We start from the raw sequence: 25,031 nt of genomic DNA on the forward strand, positions 1-25,031 counted from the left end.
TTGCTTCCGGCGCGTGCATTATAGTGTGTATATACTACCGATTCCAGGTGGGTATAAAATGCATTGAGTCGCAGCAGTGGGCATGCAGTACAACTTGGTACGGTGTCTGAAACAGTCGAACTTGGAAGCCACTACTATGAATCCTCTGCGCACCCTTTGCGTTCTGGCCTGCCTTCTGGCGGCCGCCATGGGTAATCCCCAGTCTGGCAACCGTTCCGGTCGCCGATCCAACTCCCTGGACAGTGTGGAGCAGCCCAGCAACTGGCTGAACCCGCGGGAAATCGAGGATCTGCCCAACCTGAAGCAGGTTAGCCTTAAGAAGCTGCAGGAGATGAGCCTGGAGGAGGGCGCCACGCTGTTGGACAAGCTCTGTAAGTTCAAGGATCTCTGTAGAAGTTCTAGTAATCACCATATCCTATTCCGCAGACCATCTGTCCCAGTTCAACCACGTCTTCCAGCCCGATTACACCCCGGAACCCAGCCAAATCAAGGGCTACATTGTCGGCGAGCGCGGCCAGAAGATCGAGTTCAACCTGAACACTCTGGTGGAGAAGGTGAAGCGCCAGCAGAAGTTCGGCGACGATGAGGTCACCATCTTCATCCAGGGCCTGCCCGAGACCAACACCCAAGTGCAGAAGGCAACCAGGAAACTGGTGCAGGCCTACCAGCAGCGTTACAACCTCCAGCCCTACGCGTCCACCGATTACTCCAGCGAGGAGCAGAGCCAGAGGAGCTCCAGCGAGGAGCAGCAAACGCAGCAGCGCAGGAAGCAGAACGGCGAACAGGATGACACCAAGACCGGTGACCTGATTGTGATCCAGCTGGGCAATGCCATCGAGGACTTCGAACAGTACGCCACCCTGAACATTGAGCGCCTGGGCGAGATCATTGGCAACCGTCTGGTTGAGCTGACCAACACCGTGAACGTGCCCCAGGAGATCATCCATCTGATTGGCTCCGGACCCGCTGCCCATGTCGCCGGAGTGGCTGGACGCCAGTTCACCCGCCAGACCGGACACAAGTTGCGCCGCATCACCGCCCTGGACCCCACTAAGATCTACGGCAAGCCCGAGGAGCGACTGACCGGACTGGCCCGTGGTGATGCCGACTTCGTCGATGCCATCCACACCTCCGCCTACGGCATGGGCACCAGCCAGCGTTTGGCCAACGTGGACTTCTTCCCCAACGGACCCTCGACCGGTGTGCCCGGTGCCGATAATGTTGTTGAGGCCGCCATGCGTGCCACCCGCTACTTTGCCGAGTCCGTGCGTCCCGGTAACGAGAGGAACTTCCCCGCCGTGGCCGCCAGCTCGTACCAGGAGTACAAGCAGAACAAGGGCTATGGCAAGCGCGGCTACATGGGCATCGCCACCGATTTCGATCTGCAGGGCGACTACATTCTGCAGGTGAACTCGAAGAGCCCCTTCGGCAGGAGCACTCCCGCCCAGAAGCAGACCGGCTACCACCAGGTCCACCAGCCCTGGCGCCAGTCCTCCTCCAACCAGGGTTCCCGCCGTCAGTAGATCATCGCACAGTGATCCATCGATGACAACCAGATCGCACACCCCTCATGCGAGCGAACCACTCCAGCCCCATCCTCATCCGGCGGATCCCTCTGCCAGTTGCATCCACTATGTATAGTTAGCTTTGTTTTTTAATTCACAATAAAAAACCTTTGCAATTTTAAACATTCGAAAGAGTTCAGTTCAGAGTCCAGTTCAATATCCGAAGAAAACCCAGTTCAATTCACAATAAAATCATATGCTTATGTCGAAATGTTTGAGTGTTTAAATATCATAAAAAATTATGCAATATAAGTATCACCAAAAAATACAGAACACACGACAAACATTTGGATTACATGATATGTTTATTTGATAAAGAAAGCATACTATCCATTATGGTATATAGCGTACATACATAGATATGGCGCTATATATATGGGACGGTGAACTACGGACAATGTTTCTTGCTTACTACTGAGTTGGCAGGCGCAAAAAAATTGGGTTGAGATATCACTAAGCTTAAATAAGAATAATTAACGTAGAATTTCAACTTGCCTCGCACATCATACGCGTATGCATCGTCTCGATTTCAACAACCTCCTCATCAGAACTAATCACAAATTGGAAAAATCATATACAACACGGGGTGCAATGGGAATGAATGTCTTTCTATCAAGGCGAATGGGTCTCCAGATGAGTTCGGTTCAATGGATTTAGTGGCTTATTTAGGGCTGGGTTTTTTGTTTATTTTTTTTTTTTTGTTAATCAGTCTAATCGCGGCAGGGCTGATCCGAGGGCGACCAGGTGCACATGCCGCCGACGCCGTCGTAGGTGAGTCCCTTGGGACATGTGTACTCCCAACCGACGATTCCGCCGGTCTCCTCGAATCGGGCGCAGGATATGAACTTCCTGCAGTTCAGGGGATGCGGGAAATTTCCTTGTGCCCGACACTCAATGATGCCATGGCCATGTACGATCACCTTGGGATCGCTTTTGGCCGGCAGAATACTGCCACTGCGTCGCCGTTGGGCCACCTGACTTGGGCCCACTGGTAGTTCCTCGTCCAGAAACTGACTACTTGAGGTGGCCGAGACTACGGCAGTCTTGGCCGGCGGACGACTGTAGACCTCGATGTATTTGTGCGGACGACGACGACTCTGCTGGCGACGGGAGAGCGGTGGAGCCGAGTGCCCAGCCGGCGTGGTCGACCTCAAAGATGTACCCAAAGTGGCCGTGGTGGCGGGCGTAGATGTGGTCGATTGCGGCCTACGAGGACGTGGGATCAACTGGCGGCCTGCAGTGATATTAAAACCAGTTAAATGCGAACAACAATGGAATAAGAATGCACTTACGGATGCCCTGGCCAATGAGTGGTAGTGGTGCATTGACAGTGGTGCTAGCCGTGGTGCTGGTGCTCTTCAGTGGCTGCGGTGGCAGTGCCAAGTCGTATTCCTCGCTCGGACGCACTTGCTCCGGTATCTGGTTGAAGCGGCTCGTGTGAATGCTCGACTTGGCCACCTGATCCTCGTCGTCGTCGTTCAAATACAGCGTGGTGGTGGTTTCCAGGCCCGCAACTGGTGGGTTCGTGGTGCGTGCGGACGGCGGCGTGGTGGATATCAGGGTGAGGCGGCGCTTGAACAGAGGGTTCTGGGTACGGGGCACCTCGGTGGCTAAGGGGAAAAATTGCAACGTGAAGTAAGTACATAGGTTGTAGGAATTATGTTAATTTAAATTTGAATGTGATTTCATTGGAAAAGCAATCATTTTTACATTTTTTGTAAGGGGTATCATCATCGAAAAATGGCAAAATAATATACATATTTCGATTTTCGGCAAAAATCCATAAATCATCATCAAAAATTGGAAAAAATTGAAAAAAAAATTTAATTTTTTTTGGTAAACACAGTTTTATTGGAAATTTAATTACGAATTCAACGAGGTATAACATTCCATATTTGGACCACTATTTCGAATGCTGGGATAAAAATAGTGAAAATAAAGTTCGTAAAAAAACAGAAAAACCATTTTCGGTAAAAATGCAATATTTACGATTGGTATTTTCGGTATAACTTGGCCAAAAATGGTCGGAAAGTTAAATAAATTACATTTTTGTACTCCTAATTACCAATACTAACCAACTATATAACCTTTGGACCGACTGTGTTAAAAAAATTGTTGGCCAAATTTTCGCATTTTTTGTAAGGGGTACCATCATCAAAATTTGCAAAAAAAGTGAAAAAAATAGAATTTCAATTTTTGAGCACAGTTCGATTGGGAATTTAATTACGAGCTCAACGAGGTATAACATTCCATATTTGGACCATTATTTCGAATGTTCTGATCAAAATACTGATATTTAAATGGCAAAAAAACAGAAAATCGATTTTCTGCAAAAATCCCAAAACATCATCAAAAATTGCAAAAAAATGGGAAAAAAATTTAATTTTTTCTGTGAACACAGTTTTATTGGAAATTTAATTACGAATTCAACGAGGTATGACATTTCATATTTGGACCACTATTTCGAATGTTCTGATCAAAATACTGATATTTAAATCGCAAAAAAACAGAAAATCAATTTTCGGCCAACATCCAAAAATTATCATCAAAAATTGGAAAAAATTTGAAAAAAAAAATTAATTTTTTCTGTGAACACAGTTTGATTAGAAATTTAAATACGAGCTCAACGAGGTATAACATTCCATATTTGGACCAATATTTCGAATGTTCTGATCAAAATACTGATATTTAAATGGCAAAAAAACAGAAAATCGATTTTCTGCAAAAATCCCAAAACATCATCAAAAATTGCAAAAAAATGGAAAAAAATTTAATTTTTTCTGTGAACACAGTTTTATTGGAAATTTAATTACGAATTCAACGAGATATGAAATTCCATATTAGGACCAATATTTCGAATGTTCTGATCAAAATACTGATATTTAAATGGCAAAAAAACAGAAAATCGATTTTCTGCAAAAATCGAAAAACATCATCAAAAATTGCAAAAAAATGGAAAAAAATTAAATTTTTTCTGTGAACACAGTTTTATTGGAAATTTAATTACGAATTCAACGAGGTATGACATTTCATATTTGGACCACTATTTCGAATGTTCTGATCAAAATACTGATATTTAAATCGCAAAAAAACAGAAAATCAATTTTCGGCCAACATCCAAAAATTATCATCAAAAATTGGAAAAAATTTGAAAAAAAAATTTAATTTTTTCTGTGAACACAATTTGATTAGAAATTTAAATACGAGCTCAACGAGGTATAACATTCCATATTTGGACCAATATTTCGAATGTTCTGATCAAAATACTGATATTTAAATGGCAAAAAAACAGAAAATCGATTTTCTGCAAAAATCCCAAAACATCATCAAAAATTGCAAAAAAATGGGAAAAAAATTTAATTTTTTCTGTGAACACAGTTTTATTGGAAATTTAATTACGAATTCAACGAGGTATGACATTTCATATTTGGACCACTATTTCGAATGTTCTGATCAAAATACTGATATTTAAATCGCAAAAAAACAGAAAATCAATTTTCGGCCAACATCCAAAAATTATCATCAAAAATTGGAAAAAATGTGAAAAAAAAAATTAATTTTTTCTGTGAACACAGTTTGATTAGAAATTTAAATACGAGCTCAACGAGGTATAACATTCCATATTTGGACCAATATTTCGAATGTTCTGATCAAAATACTGATATTTAAATGGCAAAAAAACAGAAAATCGATTTTCTGCAAAAATCCCAAAACATCATCAAAAATTGCAAAAAAATGGGAAAAAAATTTAATTTTTTCTGTGAACACAGTTTTATTGGAAATTTAATTACGAATTCAACGAGATATGAAATTCCATATTAGGACCAATATTTCGAATGTTCTGATCAAAATACTGATATTTAAATGGCAAAAAAACAGAAAATCGATTTTCTGCAAAAATCGAAAAACATCATCAAAAATTGCAAAAAAATGGAAAAAAATTTAATTTTTTCTGTGAACACAGTTTGATTGGGAATTTAATTACGAACTCAACGAGGTATGACATTCCATATTTGGATAATTATTTCAAATGTTTTGCCCAAAAATATGGTTATTTTTGGCATAACATCATTATTTGTAGATTTTTGTCAGAGGCGGACAAGTTTACTTGTTGCTGTTATAAAGTACGCACGCTTATGCTATTGTTTGATAATGCAGTTAATTTGAAATTTATTCCAAGTTTACTTACCACTTTCATCGCCGTTGGCCGCCGGCGCGAAGGTTGTCAGTCGACGCGTTTGAAATTGGCGGCGCAGAGCGAAGCTGGCGGGCTGGAACTTGTGTTGCTTTTGTGTGATGTCATTGCTGTTGCTGCTGCTGCTGCTGGTGCTGATGTTGCTTGTTGCTGGCGTCAGTGTTGCTGCCTCACCGGATGCTGCGGCTGCTGCTGCTGCTGCTGCTGCGGCACCGCTCTTGGCTTTCAGTTTGCTCAGGTAAATGTTGCTGGTGGTTCTGCCACCGGGAGCAGATGTTGCTGCCGCTGGGAAAGCTGTTGTTGCTGCTGCAGTGGTCGTTGTTGCTGCTCCCGCCGCTGCTGCTGCTGTTGCTGCTGCTGCTGTTGCGGAGGGTCTGCTGCGCAGTCGGCTGTATTTGGAGGTCGTCGTCGTCGTCGGTGGTTCTGCTGCTGGCTGCTGCGTGGTGGTGGCTTCAACCGCTGCCAACGTCGGCGAGTTGATAATCCGCCGGCGGACACTCAACACCGGTCGGCGCGAAACGCTGCCAGTCGCTGGTTGTCGCAGCTGCCAGTCGGTCGGTAGTCAATAGTTGTTTCGTTCGCGGCACATGAAAATATATTGAAAACAAGAAAAAACAAACACTCAATTTAGCATTTTGTGGATGTAGAAAATATTCAACGTTTTTGCAACTCGCTGTTTTTGGTGTTTCGTATTGTATTTTTGTTTTCGTGCTAGTTTCCGGCGGTGTGCAGTCAACAACAATTCAAAAGCGCGCTACATGCTATAAACAATAATAAATCATATTAATAATATTAAAGAATTGATTAAGCATAAGAGATCTACTAAAGCCTTAAATAAATTAGTACTGTTTTGGCGTTTGTTGTGTATTGTGTTTTACTGTGGGGCTGGTCTGTGGGCATTTTGGATATGGGAATTTGCAATTTGGAACTTGGAATTGGGAAAGGAAACCCTTCAAAAGGTGCTTTCTCTCGCCATCTCGACAAGATCAAGTTGACCGCTATGTGGGCCAACAACCGCAAAAATGCAGTCAGGCATTTTAATTGAAGGACGTTGGAGTGCAAAATAAATAACACACAGGCATAACAAGTTATTTGCTTGGGCTATTAGTTTGCGCTAGTTTTGCTTTGTCCACCAATCTCGTTGACATTGAAAGCAATACAGAGCACAGCTTAGAGTGGATTTTGCTGTAATTATACTAAATTGAATTTTGTAAATTGAATGGAAAACTTGTTTAAATAAGAGCAAGTAGAATAAGCTATATTAAAAATTCTTTTTGAGTTCAACAAGACCCTACCATATATATAGAAAGAGAGAGAGTTGCTGGTGAGAACATTTTTGGTGTCAATGTCGCAAACACCTTCGAGATAATGAATGGGCCGGAAAAATACGCATCAGCCACGGTGCTTGCATAATGCTGATGGGCTTCTTCGATTAGCCGATGAGCAGTTCGCAGATCGAGGCCTGTATTGCTACTTCTTTGGCATTTTCGGCATCTTCGGTATTTGGCAATGCGACTCGACCGCATGCCAATGTGATTGCATAATCTGAATCCCCAACATTCCCACTTTTTTTTGTGCTCTTTGGCAGATGCGCAGTTTGCTGGTTTTTGGTTTCCCAGAAACTGGTTGGGCTTTTGATTAAATATTGTGCAAGAGAGTTGGTCAGCTCGAAGACTGATGATGCGTGCAGGGCGTCGTCCGCTGATCTGCTGGCTTCTCAATGGGCTTATTGTGAAAGTGGCGAAACGAAAGACTCAAGACACGAACGCGGCGGCGAAAGCAGTGGCCGAGAATAGGGTGCCGCTGTTCAAGGGCAAATAAAATAAAATGAAAGAGAAGGCTTGCCATTCATTGGTAGGTAAAAAAAAAGCTATAAAAATAAGTGGGCTGCCCTTTAAAAATATGAACATATTATTTTAAATTGTAGAAAAAAAATGGTAAGGTAATGCAATTTGTCTAATCTTTTTAACTCCAAACTCAACTTGTTTTTTGAAGTGGCATTACATTTCCACACCTATATGATATCATTGGGCCCGTTTCGTTAACCTCTTTGTCTGTGTAAACACTCCCTGTTATTTATTTTTTCTACGTACTCTTCAAACAAAATGATGATGACAAAAGCCTGTTACCCTGAGTGCAACACCTTTTGATCTTCTTTTGTGGTTGTCTTTTTATTGTCCGCGCTTTTGTTTGCTTTGTGCGGCTCAAGTTTTTATTATTTTTAAATGAGATTTTTCATTTCACGGGCACTTTGAAAAGGAAAAATCCCCCGAGCCCACTTCACACACACACACAAAATAAAAAAAAAACAACTGTTGAAAAATTCGTTTACGACTTTTTGTCAACCTGATTTTTTGGTGTCGCCTGTCAGTTCGTCGCGTTTGTTATGCGGCGCGTGATTTGACTTTTGGCAATTATCGTTCCGAGGAGACTAGCAAGCGATTATGAAACATGTCTCGTCTGCAGAGTTCCTCTCTCTCTTTCAGCAATTTGCAAATTGTTTTAGCTGAACTCGTTTTTATTTTTTATGCTTTTTTGTTTCCATTTTTCCATTTTTTTTTTGTGTGCCGTTTTTCCTGCTGACTTCGCACATCTTGCGGACTCATCGAAAGTTGAAACCGATTATCCAGGCAGGCGGCTTACATACAGACACAGTGCATGTGCACTTATGAATAGGCATGAGGCAATAGCCGTTTCATACAAAACAACTAGATAGAGCCAGGCTGACATTTAACAAAGGCAAAAATCAAAAGAAATAGCAAAAGAAACATATAGAGAAGAACAGGCTAATGACTAAGCACATAGCGAGCAATTCTACAAGTGACATTTGAAAGAGCATCGAAAAGCGAATGGAGCGGGGCAAAAATAAATGCATTTATAATTGCCAAAGCATGCTGATGAATTTTTCCATAGAAAAATCATTTTCTGTAACCTTTGCAATTCAGCAAAACATTTTAGAGCATGTCATGAAAATATGTTCACGATCTAAGCTGCCTGGGAATAAAAAAAAACTCTAACTTAACCAATTAGTTAATAAAACAAAACTATATTTACAATACATAAAAAAGTAAACTTTTTTCAAACTACCTAATGCCAAAAATTCATGTGACAAGATCTGCAAATGTAAAACTTGAAAATGTAATGAAAACAAGAAAATAAATGATTATAAAATAAAAATGTAAAATATGTAACGAGTTATGTACAAGAGTTTCCCAATTTGAAGTCCTATATGTATTATATATACATTTGCGGGCGGGTTAAGGTGGGAGAAGTTGTTTGTGTTCTGTTCTGTTGTGGCAATAATAATTTGTATAGTTCGTTTCTTTTTGTTCATTATTTTATTGTTGTGCATAAATATTTTACAACTAAAGCTAGACTTAAAGTACTTCGGATAGGGAGGGAAAGAGTGAAAACGAATTATTCGGAAAGAGATAGAATTTAGAGAGAACTGCGCCTGGTAAAAGCCATTTAAAGTTATTTCAAATCGATTAAGTTTGCATCCACTGAGGGTCGTTGTGTTTCTAGATAATTATATATTCTAGAGTATCTATATTTGAACCAAGGAAAGACTTCTCGCATCTGCATGTGTGCACATATGTATGTGTGTGAGTGTGGATGTAAATGTGTGTGGGTGTTGTTGTTGTTTGGGTATGGCAGCTCGAAGAATACGAATTGTTTAAATAATTTACATAGCAAAAAAAAAAAGGTATATAGTAGAGTATTCGAATTAAAAGCAGCAGCACTGGAAATTTGGAAAAGACTATTAAAGCAGCCGAAATGAATTGTTTACATAATTTGTTTCGCCGTGGTTGTTGTTGTTGTTAAGCCAAAGCAACGCAGCCAATTATCTACGGTTCGGCAACATAAGGGTTAAGCTCGCAGAAGACTCTCTTCACTCTGGCAAATCTTGCGACTGGATAAGGGCTAAGACTAGAAATAACTAACTACGCTGATTTTCTCTGGTTTCTTGTGTTTTGTATTGAATGTTTTGTGACCTATTCTGGCACCACTGTGGTGGTGTCATCAAATGTCGCCTCCACCGTTGTTGGCGTTTCTGTGGTTGTGGTTGTTGTCGTTGTCGTTGTTTTGCGGTTGCGCAGGCGTCGGCCACGCCCCTTGCGACCCATCTTTTTGCGATGCACCACATGCGTCTCGGAACTAAAGCTAACTGCCTCGCTAACTTTGCTGCCCACAGCGGTGGTGCTGGTGGTGTTGTTCGTGGTGGTGGTTGTTTGTGTGTTCAGATTGAGGCTGCCATCAATGGGCTCACTAATTGTGCCTAATGTTTGGGTGGGTGTTGTTTCTGCACTGTTGCCGGTGGCTGTTGTTTGTGTGCTTATGTGGTTGTTGTCGGTACTAATAGCGCCACTGCTAATCTCACTTTGTGTATTTTCTTGGCCACCGTTGTCGGCGGTTGTTGTTGTTTGTGTGACACCACCAACAGCTTCGGAACTAACAGCGCCACTGCTAATTGTGCTTGTTGTTTGCGTATTTAGTTGACTGTCATTGTCTGCAGTGGCTGTTGATTGTGTGTTTAGACCAAACTGACCCATAATAACAGCAGCAATTGGCATGGCTGTTAGTGTCTCACCGTTGGCTTCTGTTTTGGGAGTTGTGGTTTGTGTGTTAGGCTGTGGCTCTGTGGCCGTTTCAATGCTAAAGATTGTGGTTTCTTCAGCCACCTGATCGTCATCTGGCCTGGTGGTTGTTGTTTGTATAACCGAATCAATAGCACCATTGCTGATGGCCTGATCTTGAGTGTTAGGTATGTCGATGTCATGAGCACCACTGCTGATGGGCGCCTGCACCACCAGCGGTTGGCGCACAGAGAAGGCGGAATTGGAGTCGCCGGCAGCCTCGGGGGCCACTGTGGTGGCTTGACTATTTTGCACCTTGCTCAGTATCACCTGATCGAGGTTGGCTATCGAAATGACCAGCGGTGAGGACTCATTGGACTCGGGTCTTAGGAGGGGTACAATGGGTCTTACGTAAGTGGGTGCCGGTGTGGTGGTCTCCCCGGTGGAAGTACTTTCGGTGGCCGAAGTACTGCTAATGCTGCCAAATGTGGTGCTCTCCTCCGTTTCGCCAATGATTGTATTGCTGCTCAGTTGCTTGCCCTTTCTCGCCGAATCGAAAAGTCCCTCCAGCGAAATGGTCGAGGTCTCCAAAGCGGCAGTCAGAACTTCAGGCACCAACGACTTGCCACTGCGATCGGTGTCGCCACCTTCGGTTTCTGGCAGCGAATTGCGCACGGGCTGGGAGACAGGACTTTGAGCCGCTGATGTGGGTTCGGTGGGCGTGTAGTCGGCCACTGTGCTGTGCCCATCGTTGATCTGAATGTCACTGCCGTCCACCAAGTGGACATATTTCACCACACTGATCTCGCCCAGCTGCTCCACGTGGGGCAGGGACTCCACCATCAGGATGCCAAAGTCATTATTCGCCTTGGATTTCCTTTGCGATGCCTTGGCCTGTTTGGAATTGATCTCGACAATGCGATTGATCTCGACTAACTTGTGCTTGGGCACCACCTCCGTTTGTATGGTGGGATAGAGGCGAACCGTTGGCTTCTTGGTCGTGGGCTCCTCCTCTTGGCCCTCGCCCTCGAGGAGGGTGAACACATGCAACAAGGTGGTGGCCGGCGGTGGTGCTTGAGTTGTGCTCGAGATGGTTTGGTCCTGTGAATTGACGGAAGTGGCTTCATTAGCATTGGTCGCTGTTTCAATTTCGGTTACATTTTCAGTTTCAGTTTCAATTTCTGTTTCTGTTTCAGGTGCTGTTTCAATTTCTGTTTCAGGTTCTGTGTCAGGTTCTGTTTCAGGTTCTTTTTCTGTTTCAGTTTCGGTTTCAGTTTCTGGTGGCGTGTCTGTGGTGGTGGCTGGTGTGTCTGACTGTGTGCTGGGTGGTGCTGGTGGTGATGGTGGTGATGGTGGTGGTGTACTGGGTGTGGTGGTCACAAAGCCCTGCTCCTGCTGCTGCTCCTCGGTGGTTTCCTCCTCCACCGCCACCTCCGTACCGGTTTCCACCTCCAATCCCGTCTCGGATTCCACCTTAACCACCTTGGGCTTCAGAGCCGGATGCTTCTTACTGTGTTTGTCGAAGATCTTCTTGTTTCTCGCATTCAGCGCGTCGATATTCAAATCTTCTATCAGCGAATTCTCGCTGGACGTCTCCGCGGCCTCTGTGGACGGACCCGAGTACTTCCTCTCGTAACTCCTATTATTGCTGGGTATAAATGGCGCCGGTTTCAGTGGCGTCAGCGGTGTGGTGCGCTCGTAATCACTGGCCACCGGCTTCAAGGTCAAGTTGGGTGAAGCCACGCCCGGCGGTCGGTTAACGACACGGGGTCGCTTGGTGGTGCCAAAGCGGTTGGATGGCGTGTTGTTTGCATTGGCCGCGCTTGATGGGCGATTGCGGGGATTGAAGGGTACATTTCCGGATGCGGTGGGTGGTGATCCACTTCCGGTGGCTCCAAATGTGGGACGACTGCCCGGTGGAGCTCGATTATCCTTGGGTTTGTAAAGGGAATTGATCGTCGGCTTGCTATCCTCTTGCGGACTCTCCTCCTCCACCTCTGGCTTTTCCTTTTCCTTCTCCTCCTCTTCTTCTTCGTCCTCTTCTTCGCCTCCCTCTTCCTCGGAATCCTCCTCCTCGGAATCCTCCTCGCTGTCTTCCGCTCCATCTTCCTCTTGCTGAGGCTTGGCCTTCTCCAAGATCGGTCGCGTCTTCGGGACAAAAGGTCGGCGCAAAGTGGTTGCAAACTGATTCTGCAGTGGTTGCTCGTGTCGCTCTTCCACTTCATCATCATCCTCGTTATTGCCCTGAGACTTGAAGCGATCGGCTCCAGGCAAGCGGGATCCTCGCGGATCACTTCTCACAAAGCCCTCGCCACGATTGCGCACACTCGAGTTGAAGGGATCGAATCTTCCGTTCTTCCTGCGCACGAACTTGGCCGTGGGTCGGGTGGTGCTGAATGTCAGTGGGGCCCTTGTGGTGCCGCCACTGGCCGAGGGTGGTGTGTAGGGTCTGCGTGCCACCAGTTTTCGTTTGAAGAAGGGTCTGGCCGAGGAAACCGACGAAGAGTCGTCATCAGTGGAGGATTCTTCTCTTTGGCTAGAGATGCTCGAGTTCTTCTCGGCCAGAAGCTTCTTCAGACGATCGTTGATCACGCCCCGTTCACCTTCGCCCCTCGCCTGCTCCGCCTTTACCTTGTCCCTCAACTTTTGCAACTCCGACACATCCTGATCGTCCTTTTGGCCCAGGGTCTTGAATCGATTGCTAATGACTCCATCCTGCGGCTCACCTCGTGCTTGCTGCTCCTTGATGCGCTGGCGCAGATTGACAAGGTCGTTATCCTGATCCGCAAATCTGGTGTGGCTGGGAACGAAAGGTTTACGGGTGGTTTCATCGGAATTGTCCACACTGGCCGCAGTACTTGAGTCCACAGGCCTCAGTTTGCGAACAATCTTGCGGAAACGCTTATTGCCGGTGGTGCTTGTGGTGTTGCTGTTGTCGCTGGTGTTGCTGGTGGTGGTGCTTTGACCTGCTGTTGTTGGTGTGGCTGTGGTGGTGGTGGTGGTGGTGTCTGGGTTAGTGTCAGTGGCGCTATTAGTGGTGCTATCTACATTGGTGGTGGTACTATTGCTATTGCTATTCAAGGGTCTGCGGAATTTAAGCACACGTATGCGCTTCGGTGTGGGTCTGCTGGTGGTTGTGCTTGTTGTGGTGGTTGCGTTGGAGCCTTCTTCCTCCTCCTCCTCCACATCGTGCTCCTCTTCGCGGGCATCACCCTTAGTCTCGGTCTCTTCAGTCTGCTCATCGACTAGGGTTAGTTTAGTTACCTGGGCGCGCTGACGGCCCCCAAACGTCAATCGTCTGGCGGTGGTTGTTGTTGTTTGGGGTTGTTGTTGTGTTGTTGTTGTTGTTGCTGTTGTTGTTGGGGTGGTGTTGGTGGTGCTGCCTCTGGTGCGGCTCAATTGATAACGATTCTGAAAGCGTCGTGTGGAATTAACATCATTACCTAAGGCATTCAAACCAGCCCCACTCGTCTTCTCCTCCCCCTCATTCACTAGACTAGCATCATGATCATCATCGTTATCATCATCATCATCATCATTATCTCCATCATTATCGTTATCATTATGATTATCTTTATCTAGACTATCTGGCTTAACATTAGCTGTGACTGTGACTGGTTTGTATTTGTTTGTGTAACTGTTTGACTTGAATCGATTAATATAATTGGCTACGGTGCTGTTACTACGTTGACTAGCTACATTCAGTGCGGTGCTACGGTTAGTGAGATTGTTAGGGTTAGTGGTGCCACCCCCCAAAGTATTCGTGTGGTTTAGTGTGTGGTTACTGTTCGATACCTCGGCGGAGCTATCGCCATCGCCATCTTCATCATCTTCGTTGTCCGCGTCAGTTTCTGTATCGGTTATATCTGTCCCTGTCGGAAGTGGTTTTTGAGTGCTTGTCCTGAGTGGCTGTCTTTGCCGGTTGGCCAGCAGTTGACTGAGTCGTGAACGTGCTGTGGTGCTTGTGACTTGTGGATCTACAGCTTCCTCCTGATCATCAGCCCCATCATCCTCGTTCTCGTCGTACTCCTCGTCGGGCTGCTCCTCGTCATATTCTTCCGCGCGGTGGTAGAGATTTCTATTGATTGCCACCAGATTGCGGCGCGTACTGGAGCTAACTCGCAGTGGTGCGGCGGTGGTGCGGCGGGCGGCAAAGTTGGGTGGCTTACGTGCTGGCAGCGCAGCTGCAGCCTCTTCCTCTTCTTCGGGGGTGGGTTTCAGAGCGCGATGGCGGTTTGTTTGAAGGAAGACAGCTCGTGGCGGTGCCGGCTGCTTCCTCTCTTCCTCATCATCATCATCATCGCCATCATCATCGCCATCGTCCTCCTGCGCAGCGTCGGCGGTGGTTGTGGTTCGCGGTGTTGTAAAGCGATTACGTGAGCGGTTCAAGGCCGCGTACGGACGTCGTGTGCTTATCTCATCGCCGTTCGTTGATCCCGGCGTGGTTGTTGTTGTGCTGGTGGCAGTCGCATTAAATCGCCGACGTGACAGAATCGCTCGACGCGTTGTACTTGTTGGCTCGCCGCCCTGATCTATTTCATTGTCGGCAATAGGATTTGCCGTGGTCGTTGTTGTTGTTGTTGAACTGGTGGTCGCATTGAAGCGTCGGCGTACTAAAAGTTGCCGCCTTGGGGGAGTTGTAGTTGCCGCTTTTGGTGTTGAGCTCTCCGTATCATTTGGATCGATCTCGTTCTCCAGATTGTCATCGGCCACGGGGGCAACCGTGGTGGTTGTCGTTATGGTGCCATTAAAACGGCGACGAATTACCAACTGACGACGTGAGGTGGTGCTTGCTGGTTTACTTGTGGTTGTTGTCGTTGTGGTTGATGTGGTTTCTGTTTTGGGTCCGCTTTCTTCCAGGGGGATTTCATTGTCATCGTCTATATCAGCTTCCAGCTCGGGTTCCTCAGTGCTGTCGACTTCAGCCTCTGCGGGAGCTTTCTCGCCCACTGGGTCTTCTGTTTCTTTGATGGCAACCTTAGATCCTTCAGCATCATCGCTTACCTCCTGTTCAGGAGTTATAGTGGTGGACTCCGTATCTTCATCTGCATTGCCATTAGATTCAGTACTACTTTCCGCTGACTTCTCAGTGGTCGTTGTGGTTGTTACTCTGCGACTAATGCCCACATAAGGTTGCCGTGTACTTTTGGCTGTTGTGGTTGCTGCTTCGGTGGTTGAATCAGTTGCTTCCTCGGTGGTTGTGGTGGTTGTGGTGGTGCTTCCCCTGCCTCTCAACCTATTTATGCCGGCATAGAGGCGTCTTGTGGTTGATTCCACCTTTAGCTCTTCTTCATTGTCTTTACCTTGAATAAATGAAATGTTTTTCAATTAGTTATAACACTCATATTGCCAGGAAACTGAAATGCAATCAAAAGTGATTTGACTTCAACTGGCATATCACTTGTATTTGCATTACTGCTTTTGCTGCCATATTTTTAGTTGAAGCAAATGAAAATACTTACGGATATCAGAAGAAGCGGATTCCTGTACAGCACTAACGGGCCTTCTAGCTGTAAAGAGCCTTCGTGTGGGTATTTTGATGGATGGTGTCACAGTTGTTGTGCTGGGCGAAGGTCCTTCATTGTCCTTAGTTTCCTCATCGTCCTCGACTTCTTCACTGTTTTCTGCTTTCGAAGGTGTGGGCGTTGTGGAGCGCAGACGGAAGCGCTGTGGAACGCTGTAGCTCCTTCTGGTCGTGGTGTCTAGTGGTTCATTGGGGGTCTTTTCCGGCAACCTGGTGGACAGGGTCAAGCGGGTGCGGTTCAATCTGGTGTAGGTGCGTAAAGCCCTGGCTTCTTCTTCGCCTCTTGCCTTCTCTTCCAGCAGCGAAAGGCTTACTATCTTGGAGGTCTCATTGCTCGAGTCCGTGGCTAGTGGTATTGTTTTGAATGTTTTTCCCTGTCGCTGGGATTTGGCTCTCCCATCGGGTACTTCATCATCTACATCTACATCCTCATCGATTTCAGCGGTTATTTCATCATCATCATCTAGGGTTTCCTCTCCCGATCCGACCAACTTTGCCCCCGGGTGACCTACTTTGACCCGGGGGTTTTCAATAAAAAATGACCGAGTTCGGCATTGATTTCCTTGGCCTGCGCCATCGCCTCGCGATGCTCCTCGGTCTCTCCGTCATCGCCCAGAGAATTCAGTGGCGTCTCATTCTCACTCACATTGAACACATCGTGAATTTGCTGCTTAATGTTCACAGTCACACTTTCGATATCCGGTGGTGCGGGCGACTTGTCGATATAGGTAATTGGCGAATCCTTCACATACTGATAGTACTTCCTTCTGTGGTAAATGGGCAAGGAAAGCTTATCATCGCCTTCATCTTCGGTGGCTTCACTTTCCTTGGTGATTGGCTGGGCTTCCAGCTTATTCTCCGTTTGCAAACGGTTTATGGCATTGCTCAGCTGTACTTTAAGATCGCTTAAGTCTTCCTCGGTGGTGGTTGTTTCAGGGGTTGATGTTGTCGTGGTGGTGCTGGATTTGAGGCGATTGATAAACTTTTGCTTGGTCGCTGCCAACTGATCTTTTGAAGTCTCATCTTCAACAGGAACTGGTGTGGTAGTTGTTGTGCTCACGGGCCTTCTGTAAGCGAGAACTCTCCTGGTGGTGGCTTCTAATGGAGCAGGAGTGGATTCATCGGTGGACGCTTGTTCTACTGGAGCTGAGGTGGTTGTCGTGCTGACTGGTCTTTTAAAGGCAAGAACTCTTCTGGTGGTGGCTTCCAAGGCAGCAGGAGTGGATTCATCGGTGGACGCTTGTTCTACTGGAGCTGAGGTGGTTGTCGTGCTGACTGGTCTTTTAAAGGCAAGAACTCTTCTGGTGGTGGCTTCCAAGGCAGCAGAAGTGGATTCATCAGTGAACGCTTCTTCAATTGGAGCTGGTGTGGTTGTTGTGCTGACGGGTCTTTTAAATGTAAGAACTCTTCTGGTGGTGCCTTCCAAGGAAGCAGGAGTGGATTCATCGGTGGACTTTTCAATTGAAGCTGGTGTGGTTGTAGTGCTGACGGGTCTCTTAAAGGTAAGAACTCTCCTGGTGGTGGCTTCAACGGGGGCAGCAGTTGCCTCCTCAGTTGACTCATCTTCCGTTGAGCTTGGTGAGCTCTCTGTGGTCGTGCTCACTGGTCTTCTGAAGGCGAGCACCCTCCTTGTGGTAGCTTCTGATGATGTCGTGGCTTCAGTTGAGGTTGTTGTTGGTTCCTCGGTGGTTGTGCTAGCTTTGGTGGGACGCTTGAAAGCGAAGCTTGCCCTGCGGGTGCTAGCCTCGATATTTGTTACAGTTTCCGTGGTGGTTCTGGCAGTTGTCGGTCTAGTTCTGCGGATTATGGTCCTGGCTGTGGTGCTCACACGTGGCGCCTCCTCCACTTCGTTGCCGGCTTCCTGACCGGCTTCATACTCGAATTCCTCCACCTCCTCGTGTTCGATGGTTTCCTTGGGCTTCTTAAGCAGGCGTCTTCGCGTTTTGGTAACCGTTGTCTCCGTTTGGGCCTGCTTCTTGCGATTGTTGCGTGAGGCAAAGTCCAGGGCCAGCAGCGAGGACAGATCGTTGCTCTGGAAGCGCACGGATCCACGATTGCGGGTCACGGTGCGCGGCGTGGTGCTCGGCGGTGGTGGATGGGTCACTTCATCGGTAATGTACTCATACTCCGCGGGTTTCTCCTCTATGGTTTTGGTGTGGATGCGCTTCACCACCTTTTGGCCAGCGTCCAGAGTGCGTACGTAGGTGGTGCGAGTGCGGGTGATTCCGTTGCCTAGGCTTTCGGTTTTTGTGGTGGTGCGGTTTCGAACGGCATTCAAGGAGGCCCGACCAGTGGTTGTCTTCTCCTCAGCTTGTGGTTGTTGCGTCTCTGCATCTTCCTCACGAGATGTAGGCGATTGCCTGTCAGGTGTTTCTGTGCTCGTAGTGCTGTGGTGGTTTCTGGCCCGCTTGTTGGCATCTGCCGCTAGCAGAGAGGAGAGATCTTCCTCCTTGCGTGCCCTGAAGTTGCCTCTGACTACAACTCGACGTCTTGGCAATGCAGTGGTCGTCTCACTCTCGTGTCCAATGTCCTTTTCCGCTTCTGCAGTACTTGTTGTGCCTTCTGTGGTGGTGCTGGTGCGGAAGAAACTGCGCCTGGTGGAGCTACTAACATCGGCGTCTTCTGCAGTTGTTGTGGTTGTGGCTTCTGTCGAGCTTGGTGCCGACTTGATTTCTTCAGTGGTGCTACTAGGCGCCCCAGTGGTGCTACTTCTGAAGAACGAACGACGCGTAGGACCCTCGGTGGTTGTCTCGACTTCAGTTTCTGCTTCAGTGGTGCTGCTAGCTGCTTCAGTGGTGCTGCTAACTGCTTCAGTGGTGCTGCTAGCGGCTTCAGTGGTGCTGCTGGCTGCTTCTGTGGTGCTGCTAGCTGCTTCAGTGGTGCTGCTAGCGGCTTCAGTGGTGCTACTAGCTGCTTCAGTGGATCTAGTTCTAGAGAAAGAACGACGAGTTGGACCCTCGGTAGATACCTTTGCTTCACTGTCAGCTTCAGTGGAGCTGCTTGGTGCTGCTGTGGTGCTGGTTCTGTAGAAACTGCGTCGTCTTGGTCCTTCCGTGGTTGTCTGAGCCTCACTTTCTGCCTCGGTGGTGCTGGTTCTGGTGCGCACGATAACCCGACGTCTTGGGTTTACAGTGGAGGTGGTTTCTTCTTCTGGCACAGCTGCTGGAGTGGTTGAGCTAAAGCGGTTAATTGGACGTCGAATGGGCTTTCCTGTTGTTGTCGATGAGTCTTCTGGGAGAATCACTGGAGTGCTAGTTGTGGTACTGATTTCCACAAATTCTGTACTGCTTGCAGGAGCTTCACTGGATCCAGCGCTGATATTCAAGGCGATTTCCTTATCACTGGCTTCTGAATTAGTTTCAGTGCCTGCAGATTGTACGGTTGTGCTGCTAACTGGGGCTTCAGAGGAGCTGATCTCCGTTGATGATTCTTCGTTATCATTCTCTGAAGTTAATTGTTTGGCTTCTTCAGTGCTGCTGATGCTTTCTTCAGTGGTGCTGCTTACAGATGCTTCCGAAGAACTGCTAACATCTGAAGCTTCTGATGGCAAAGTGGAAATCTCGGACTGCGGTGGTGCAGCTTCAGTGGCAATTTCGGGAGATTCCTGTTCGGTTGCCGTGTTGCTGTCATCAGTATTCTCGCTGCCGGCAGGTGCCTTCGTCTCTCCCCTCTTCTCGTCATCGATTATTTCGGCAGCCACATTTTCATCTTCGGTGGTGCTCTCCACAATCTGTCCACCTCTGCTAATGGGTTGGCGTGGTGCAGTTGGTTTGGCTGCTTCGCCGACATGCCGTACAAAGCTGGAACTGCGTCCCGCGGTGAGATGAGCACCGCCCACGGAATCGCGAGTGATGGCTTTGTAGTGGATTTGGGAGTCATCGATGCTTGCCTTACTGGCGGAGCGTTGGATGCTTTGGTAGCTGCGGGAACCGTGCGATGGCGTAGCTGTTGCCTCCTCGAGAGCCACCTCGGACTCAACTTCGGCGGAATTTAGGCGACGACTGCGGAACTTGGTGGTGGTTTGCAGCTCCTCCTCTTCCACAATTGATTCGGTGCTCAACTGCTTGCCGGCAAAGCGTCGGGAGTCCTTGTCGTCTCCCGCTAAAGAATTGGGAATCAGTGTACGCCGCGATCCAGGATCACGCACCCCACGCCAAATGTACTTGGTATGCTGCTGGGTGGTACTGGGTGGGCTGTCGGTATCGATTTTGTTGGATTGGGATTGGGTTTGACTTAAACTAGAGCTAACTACATCATGCCTTAAGCTACTATCATTGCCACCGTTACCAGCTACGTCTACGTGGGATTCTTGGTGGTGCAGAGAGGAGGTTTTGGTACGTGTGTTGATTGCGGTTGCTGTTGGAAGACTGGCACTCACCTTGGGCCTATCCCCTGGAGATAGTCGTGTCTTCTTCACTACTTGCGCAACTGCATCGGTTTCGTTTACGTTATTATCGGTATTGTTATCATTATCATTATCATTATCAGTTTGGGGTACAGTGCTGGTTGTGGTGCTAGCTGTGGGTCGTGTGCGACGTCGGGGATAACCAAAGGGTCTGGGACTAGAGAGGTTTGGTTCGGAGGTTGTGGTTTGGGTCTGCTCTGTTTGGGGTTGCCTTCTGCCCGGGTTGGTTCTAATGCTATTTAAACTACTCAAACCGTTTCTTGTTGGACTAGCATCGTTCGCAGCTTCTGCATTGTTGTTGTTGTTGTTGCTGTTCTTGGTGGTGGTTGTTGTTGTTGTGGTTATGCGTCGACGGTTGGTGGTTGCATACTTGTATTGGGTCTTGGTTTTCGTTACCTCGCTGTCCTCGTCCACGTTGTTAACGTCATTTAGTTCGTTGTTGCCCGTTGTGGTGGTTGTTGTCGCTGTTGTTGGTGTTGTTTTCGGTGTCGTTGTTGTGGTGTCCAGTTCGGGTTCCGTTGTTGTTGTGGTTGTTGTTGTCGGTGTTGATGTTTCTAAGTCAGGACTGGGAGAAAGGTGGGTGGGTGAGGCCTCGCTCAACTCGGTGGCTAGCAGAGAGTCTGAGCTAATGCCATTGGCGGCTGTTGTTGGGACTGTGGATGCTACAATCGGTGTGGGTGTGGGTGTGGTGTTGGTGGTGGTGGTGGTGGTGATGGTATGCAGGTTATTAGTTATGGACGTGGTGGTGGTTGAGGTGCTTTCATTTGGTTCAGTGGTTTCGTTAGTTGTGGTGGTGGTGGTTTCGGATTGGGCGGTGGTGCTGGGTGTTGTTGAGAGGTTCTCTTCTGTTGGTATTTGGTTATTCAGTTTCGCATTGTTGTTGTTATTGCTGCTGTTGTAGTGGTTGTTGTTGTTGTTGTTGGTGGTGGTGGTGCTGGCCTTGGCAGTCTCAGTGCCGGCGGTTGTTGTTGTAGTTGTAGTTTCTGGTGTTGCTGTTGTGGTGGTGGTTGTTCTGCGGCCGATGCTCGCATATTTACGTGTGTTTGTGGATTGTTTGCTCTGTACCGTAACAATATCCTTTTGCTCGTCCTCGTACTCTTCCTCTTCGTCTTCTGTGGCATCTTCGGCATCATCGGCAGTGGCACTCTTAGTGGGTCGTGTACGCTCAAAGTATTTGTACCTGAAAAGCATAGATTCTTTGATATGAAAACCACCTTCAAGCATATCACAACCACTCACCGATTGGTTGTCGAACTGGGCGCCGCTTCCGTGACTTCTGGTGATGCCGTGGTGCGTCCACGAGTGCGACTCAAGGTGGCATAGGATTTCACTTGTGTCTGGGTATGTTGCTCTGCCTCGACGTTGGATTCTTCTGCTGGCGGTGCCACTGTGGTGGGTCTTGAGCGTCTAAGACTTGTGTAAGACGGAGTGATGGAGCTCAAAGGACGACGGGTGGTTGTCTGAACTTCGGCCAAGTTCTCCTCCTCTTCCTGCTGATCTGCCAGCTCCTCGTCATCTCCCTGACTCGCAGATCGATGGCGATTAATGGTCACATATTGCTTGCGTTCCTTCAGGAAGCCATCGAACTCAGCCAACTTTTCAATGCCCTCGTTCTGTGGACCTTGGCGACTGTTGCCCCGCAGAACTGACGAATATTTGGAGTTGCTGTTGGAGGTGAGAGTCGAAGGCGACTTTGACGAACTACTCGAAACTGTGGCTTCTGTGCTTGTTTCTGTGGCATCGCTGATCTTGAAACGATTGCGGCTGAAGGAATTCAATGTTCCAGGTCGACTCAGCACACGATCATACAGAGATTTGCTTATAGTTGACGGAGTAGTGGCTGCACCAGTGGCAGAATTTTCCTTCAATGTAATCGATCCATCCTTGTTCCGCAACAGATGCTTCTCCAGCTGCTCCACACCACCCACTTTGCGAATCAAATCAATCAGTTCCTTGATCACCTGTGGATCCTCTTCAGCATCGGTGGATTTGCTTGGCGACAACTCATCGGTGTCCTCTTCATACTCGAGATCTTCATCGACAGTGGCCGGAGTAGTCGTTGTGGTGGTCGTGGTGCTTGTGGTGGTGGTGGTGGTTCGCGGATATACTGGACGAGCCGTGGGAGCAGCCGTCACTCGATTGGAACGCACTGTGGTGGTTGTCGGGGTTGTGGAGGTCACTGGTGCCGCCGTTGTGGATCTGCGATGGAAAAAAAAGTTAGTTTAGTAATAAAAATAATACAAATTACATAATGAAGCATACTTTTTGGTCTTGCAGGGCACATTGCGAGCAAAGTCGCAGGAATCGGCAGCGGGATTAAAGTAAAGTCCCGATGGACAAGTGAACATGTGAGCCACGATTCCCAGGCCAGACGGTCCACTATCCAGGCACCAATAGTACTTCTTGCAGTCCCTCGGATGCTGGAAGAAGCCCTCCTCCTCGCACTTGAAGTCCGAACCTGGATCGGGAGTCGTCGGTGGTGGCGGCGTTGTGGATGCCCTGCCTCCAATGTAGAGCGAGGATCCCTCGGCTTCGGTCAGTTTGAAGGTTGTGCTTGGCGGCGGTGGCTGGGTGGAGCTGACAGTTGGCCTTCTGGTGGCACTGGGTCTCCTGGAGCTGGCTGGAGCTTCGGTCTTGCCATTGAGACGGTTCCTGGTGTTGGCATTGTCGCGACTGCGAGATCTGGATGGCTTCTGTGGTCCACTTGGCTTGGCCACCTCGTTGATGCCCAGTCTGAAATGGATTTAAAACATTGCAGTTCCTGCACAAAGCCGCAGAAATGCATTCACTTACCCCAATGCCTCCACCATGGCTTCCTTGGCAGCCTCGATAAGGGGATATGGCTTGCCGTTGCAGGTGCCGCGGAAATCATCGTTGTCGATGGCCCAGAACATAATGCCACCCAGTCCCTGGGCCACCACATACTCGGCCTTCTTGCGCACGATGGCCTCGTCGTCGTAGCCCACCCACTGGTTGCGCCTGTAGGCATAGGGACCCATGACATTGGCATTCGGCTGCACCACAGTCCACTCGGGGTCGTCCTTGAGCGTCTGGCAGATCTGGTCGCGATTAAAGTGGGTTAGTTACTACTCCTAACCAATATTTATATATTTCATTGACCAACCTCATAGTAGGCCAGGTATCCCTTCTCCCTGGTGGCATCACCCTGCTCGCCCGGACCCTCTGCCGGTGCTCCCAGCTCGGTGCTCTCCTCGTTGATCAGCGTATAGGATCGGCCATAGGTGGGTATGCCCAGAACAAGCTTGTCACGATCTGCACCCGCTTTCAGATAGTACTTGATGGAGTAGTCCTGAATACATATAAGTAAATGTATATAGTTAGATATTGGGTACTTGTGCATATGTTGCCAACTCACAATATTCAACTCGGCATCGTAGTTGTACTCGGAGTCCTCCTCCAGCGAATAGAGCGGAGCGTGATGGTTAACCGATGGCTCGTGCGAGGAGTGGAAATCGTAGGTCAGCACATTGAACCAATCCAGATACTTGTTCAACTTGGGCACGTCGTAGCCCTTGTCAATGTACTCGATGCCAGCAGGCACTGCCATGGTCAACAGCAGACGAGTGCGTCCGGTCTTCTCCGCTTCCCTTTCGAATTCGGCCCTCAGCTCCTGGACAAACTGGGCGTAGTTATCGCGATCCCGGGACTTGCCGCCCTCGCGATGGGCGGGATACTCCCAGTCCAGATCGATGCCATCGAAATGATTCTGTCGCAGGAATTTCAGGATGTTCTTGATGAACTGCTGCCGACGCTCATTGCTCGCTACCAATGGTGAGAATCTGGAGCTCGCCTCGTTCCATCCGCCAATGGCAATCATCGTCTTCAGCTGCTTGTTGTACGTTTTGAGTCCAGTGAACTTGGCATAGCCACCTGTATGAAACACAGAGAGAGAGGGAAGGGGGGTCAAAGGGATGCATCGTCATCAGACGGACAGGAAATTAAAGCCGAGTCAAATTAACTCGCCGGAAGGACAGGGGGCGTGTCTGCGTTCGGCTGTTGGCTGTCCACTCACCCTGCTCGATGTCCTGGTACTTGTCAAAGGGCTTCATTTGGTTATCCTTGGTGAATCCACCGAACGCGTACACCAAATGTGTACACAGGTATGGATTTATGTTCTGCGGATTGAATTTGGCAGTGCCTGGCCGATAGACACTCCAATTGGTATAGTAGCAGACCACGCGACCCTCGCTGCTGGCTTCTGTTTTGTTATTGAGAAGGGAAACAAATTACTACAGGATACTGGAAAGCATTTTTAGCATTTAGCACCTACCATTTATGCAATAGGCGAGAGCGCAGAGCAGGAAGAGCGTTTGCCAGGCCGCTCCACGCCGGAACTGCAATGAAGAAGAAGGAAAAAGAACATTAGCGAATTACTACAATTATAATTTATCGATTCGATTTGAATCGATTTGAAAGATTTCGGCAAGCACGAGGCGGAAGCCATTGGCGGCAAGGCCAATTTGCATAACGAGATCGTAGATCCGATCGCCATCAGCCATCAGCATTGACACAGTGACATCTTTGGATGGATGTGAGGTTTGGTGGAAGAGGGAGGGGGACCGCATAAATCTGGGCGAAACAAAAGACCAAAGACACGAACTCGAAGATGTGGTTCCCATGAAGGTCGCCCATCCAATCGCCTCTTACATAATCATGCATGTGGCATGATGTGACGAGATGAATTTCATATGCAAATCCTCCAGCTAATCAGATGCAAGTGCCACGCCCCATTTTTTTATTGGTG

At 47.8% G+C, this 25,031-nt stretch overlaps 2 protein-coding genes across 7 annotated transcripts; one reads left to right on the top strand and one right to left on the bottom strand.

Annotated features, from left to right (window-relative positions):
* Positions 1-73: 73 nt before the first annotated feature.
* LOC122624415 (vitellogenin-2) lies at positions 74-1,688 on the top strand. The gene is made up of 2 exons (XM_043803945.1): positions 74-371; positions 427-1,688. Exons 1-2 carry the CDS (start codon positions 83-85, stop codon positions 1,521-1,523), a joined length of 1,386 nt encoding a protein of 461 aa, XP_043659880.1. The 5' UTR covers positions 74-82; the 3' UTR covers positions 1,524-1,688.
* Positions 1,689-1,830: 142 nt separating this feature from the next.
* Positions 1,831-24,585, bottom strand: LOC122624413 (mucin-19). Of its 6 annotated transcripts, none has more exons than XM_043803940.1 (15): positions 24,558-24,585; positions 24,300-24,485; positions 23,643-24,157; positions 23,391-23,576; positions 23,060-23,325; positions 22,529-22,999; positions 21,506-22,465; positions 18,769-21,446; positions 17,281-18,666; positions 16,374-16,956; positions 15,800-16,254; positions 13,602-15,640; positions 5,755-6,304; positions 2,858-3,175; positions 1,831-2,799 (listed from the first exon to the last, which is right to left on the bottom strand). In XM_043803940.1, the coding sequence occupies exons 2-15, from the start codon at positions 24,334-24,336 to the stop codon at positions 2,276-2,278; spliced, it is 10,968 nt and encodes a 3,655-aa protein (XP_043659875.1). In that variant the 5' UTR covers positions 24,337-24,485; positions 24,558-24,585; the 3' UTR covers positions 1,831-2,275. The 6 variants fall into 6 exon arrangements, with proteins under 6 accessions (XP_043659875.1, XP_043659874.1, XP_043659878.1 ...); XM_043803939.1 differs by having other exon boundaries at positions 10,749-15,640; positions 24,558-24,584; XM_043803943.1 differs by lacking the exons at positions 13,602-15,640; positions 15,800-16,254; positions 16,374-16,956; positions 17,281-18,666 and having other exon boundaries at positions 20,663-21,446; positions 24,558-24,577.
* Positions 24,586-25,031: the final 446 nt, after the last annotated feature.

This window comes from Drosophila teissieri, chromosome X, assembly GCF_016746235.2.
Source record: "Drosophila teissieri strain GT53w chromosome X, Prin_Dtei_1.1, whole genome shotgun sequence".
In the NCBI taxonomy this organism is placed as follows: domain Eukaryota; kingdom Metazoa; phylum Arthropoda; class Insecta; order Diptera; family Drosophilidae; genus Drosophila; species Drosophila teissieri.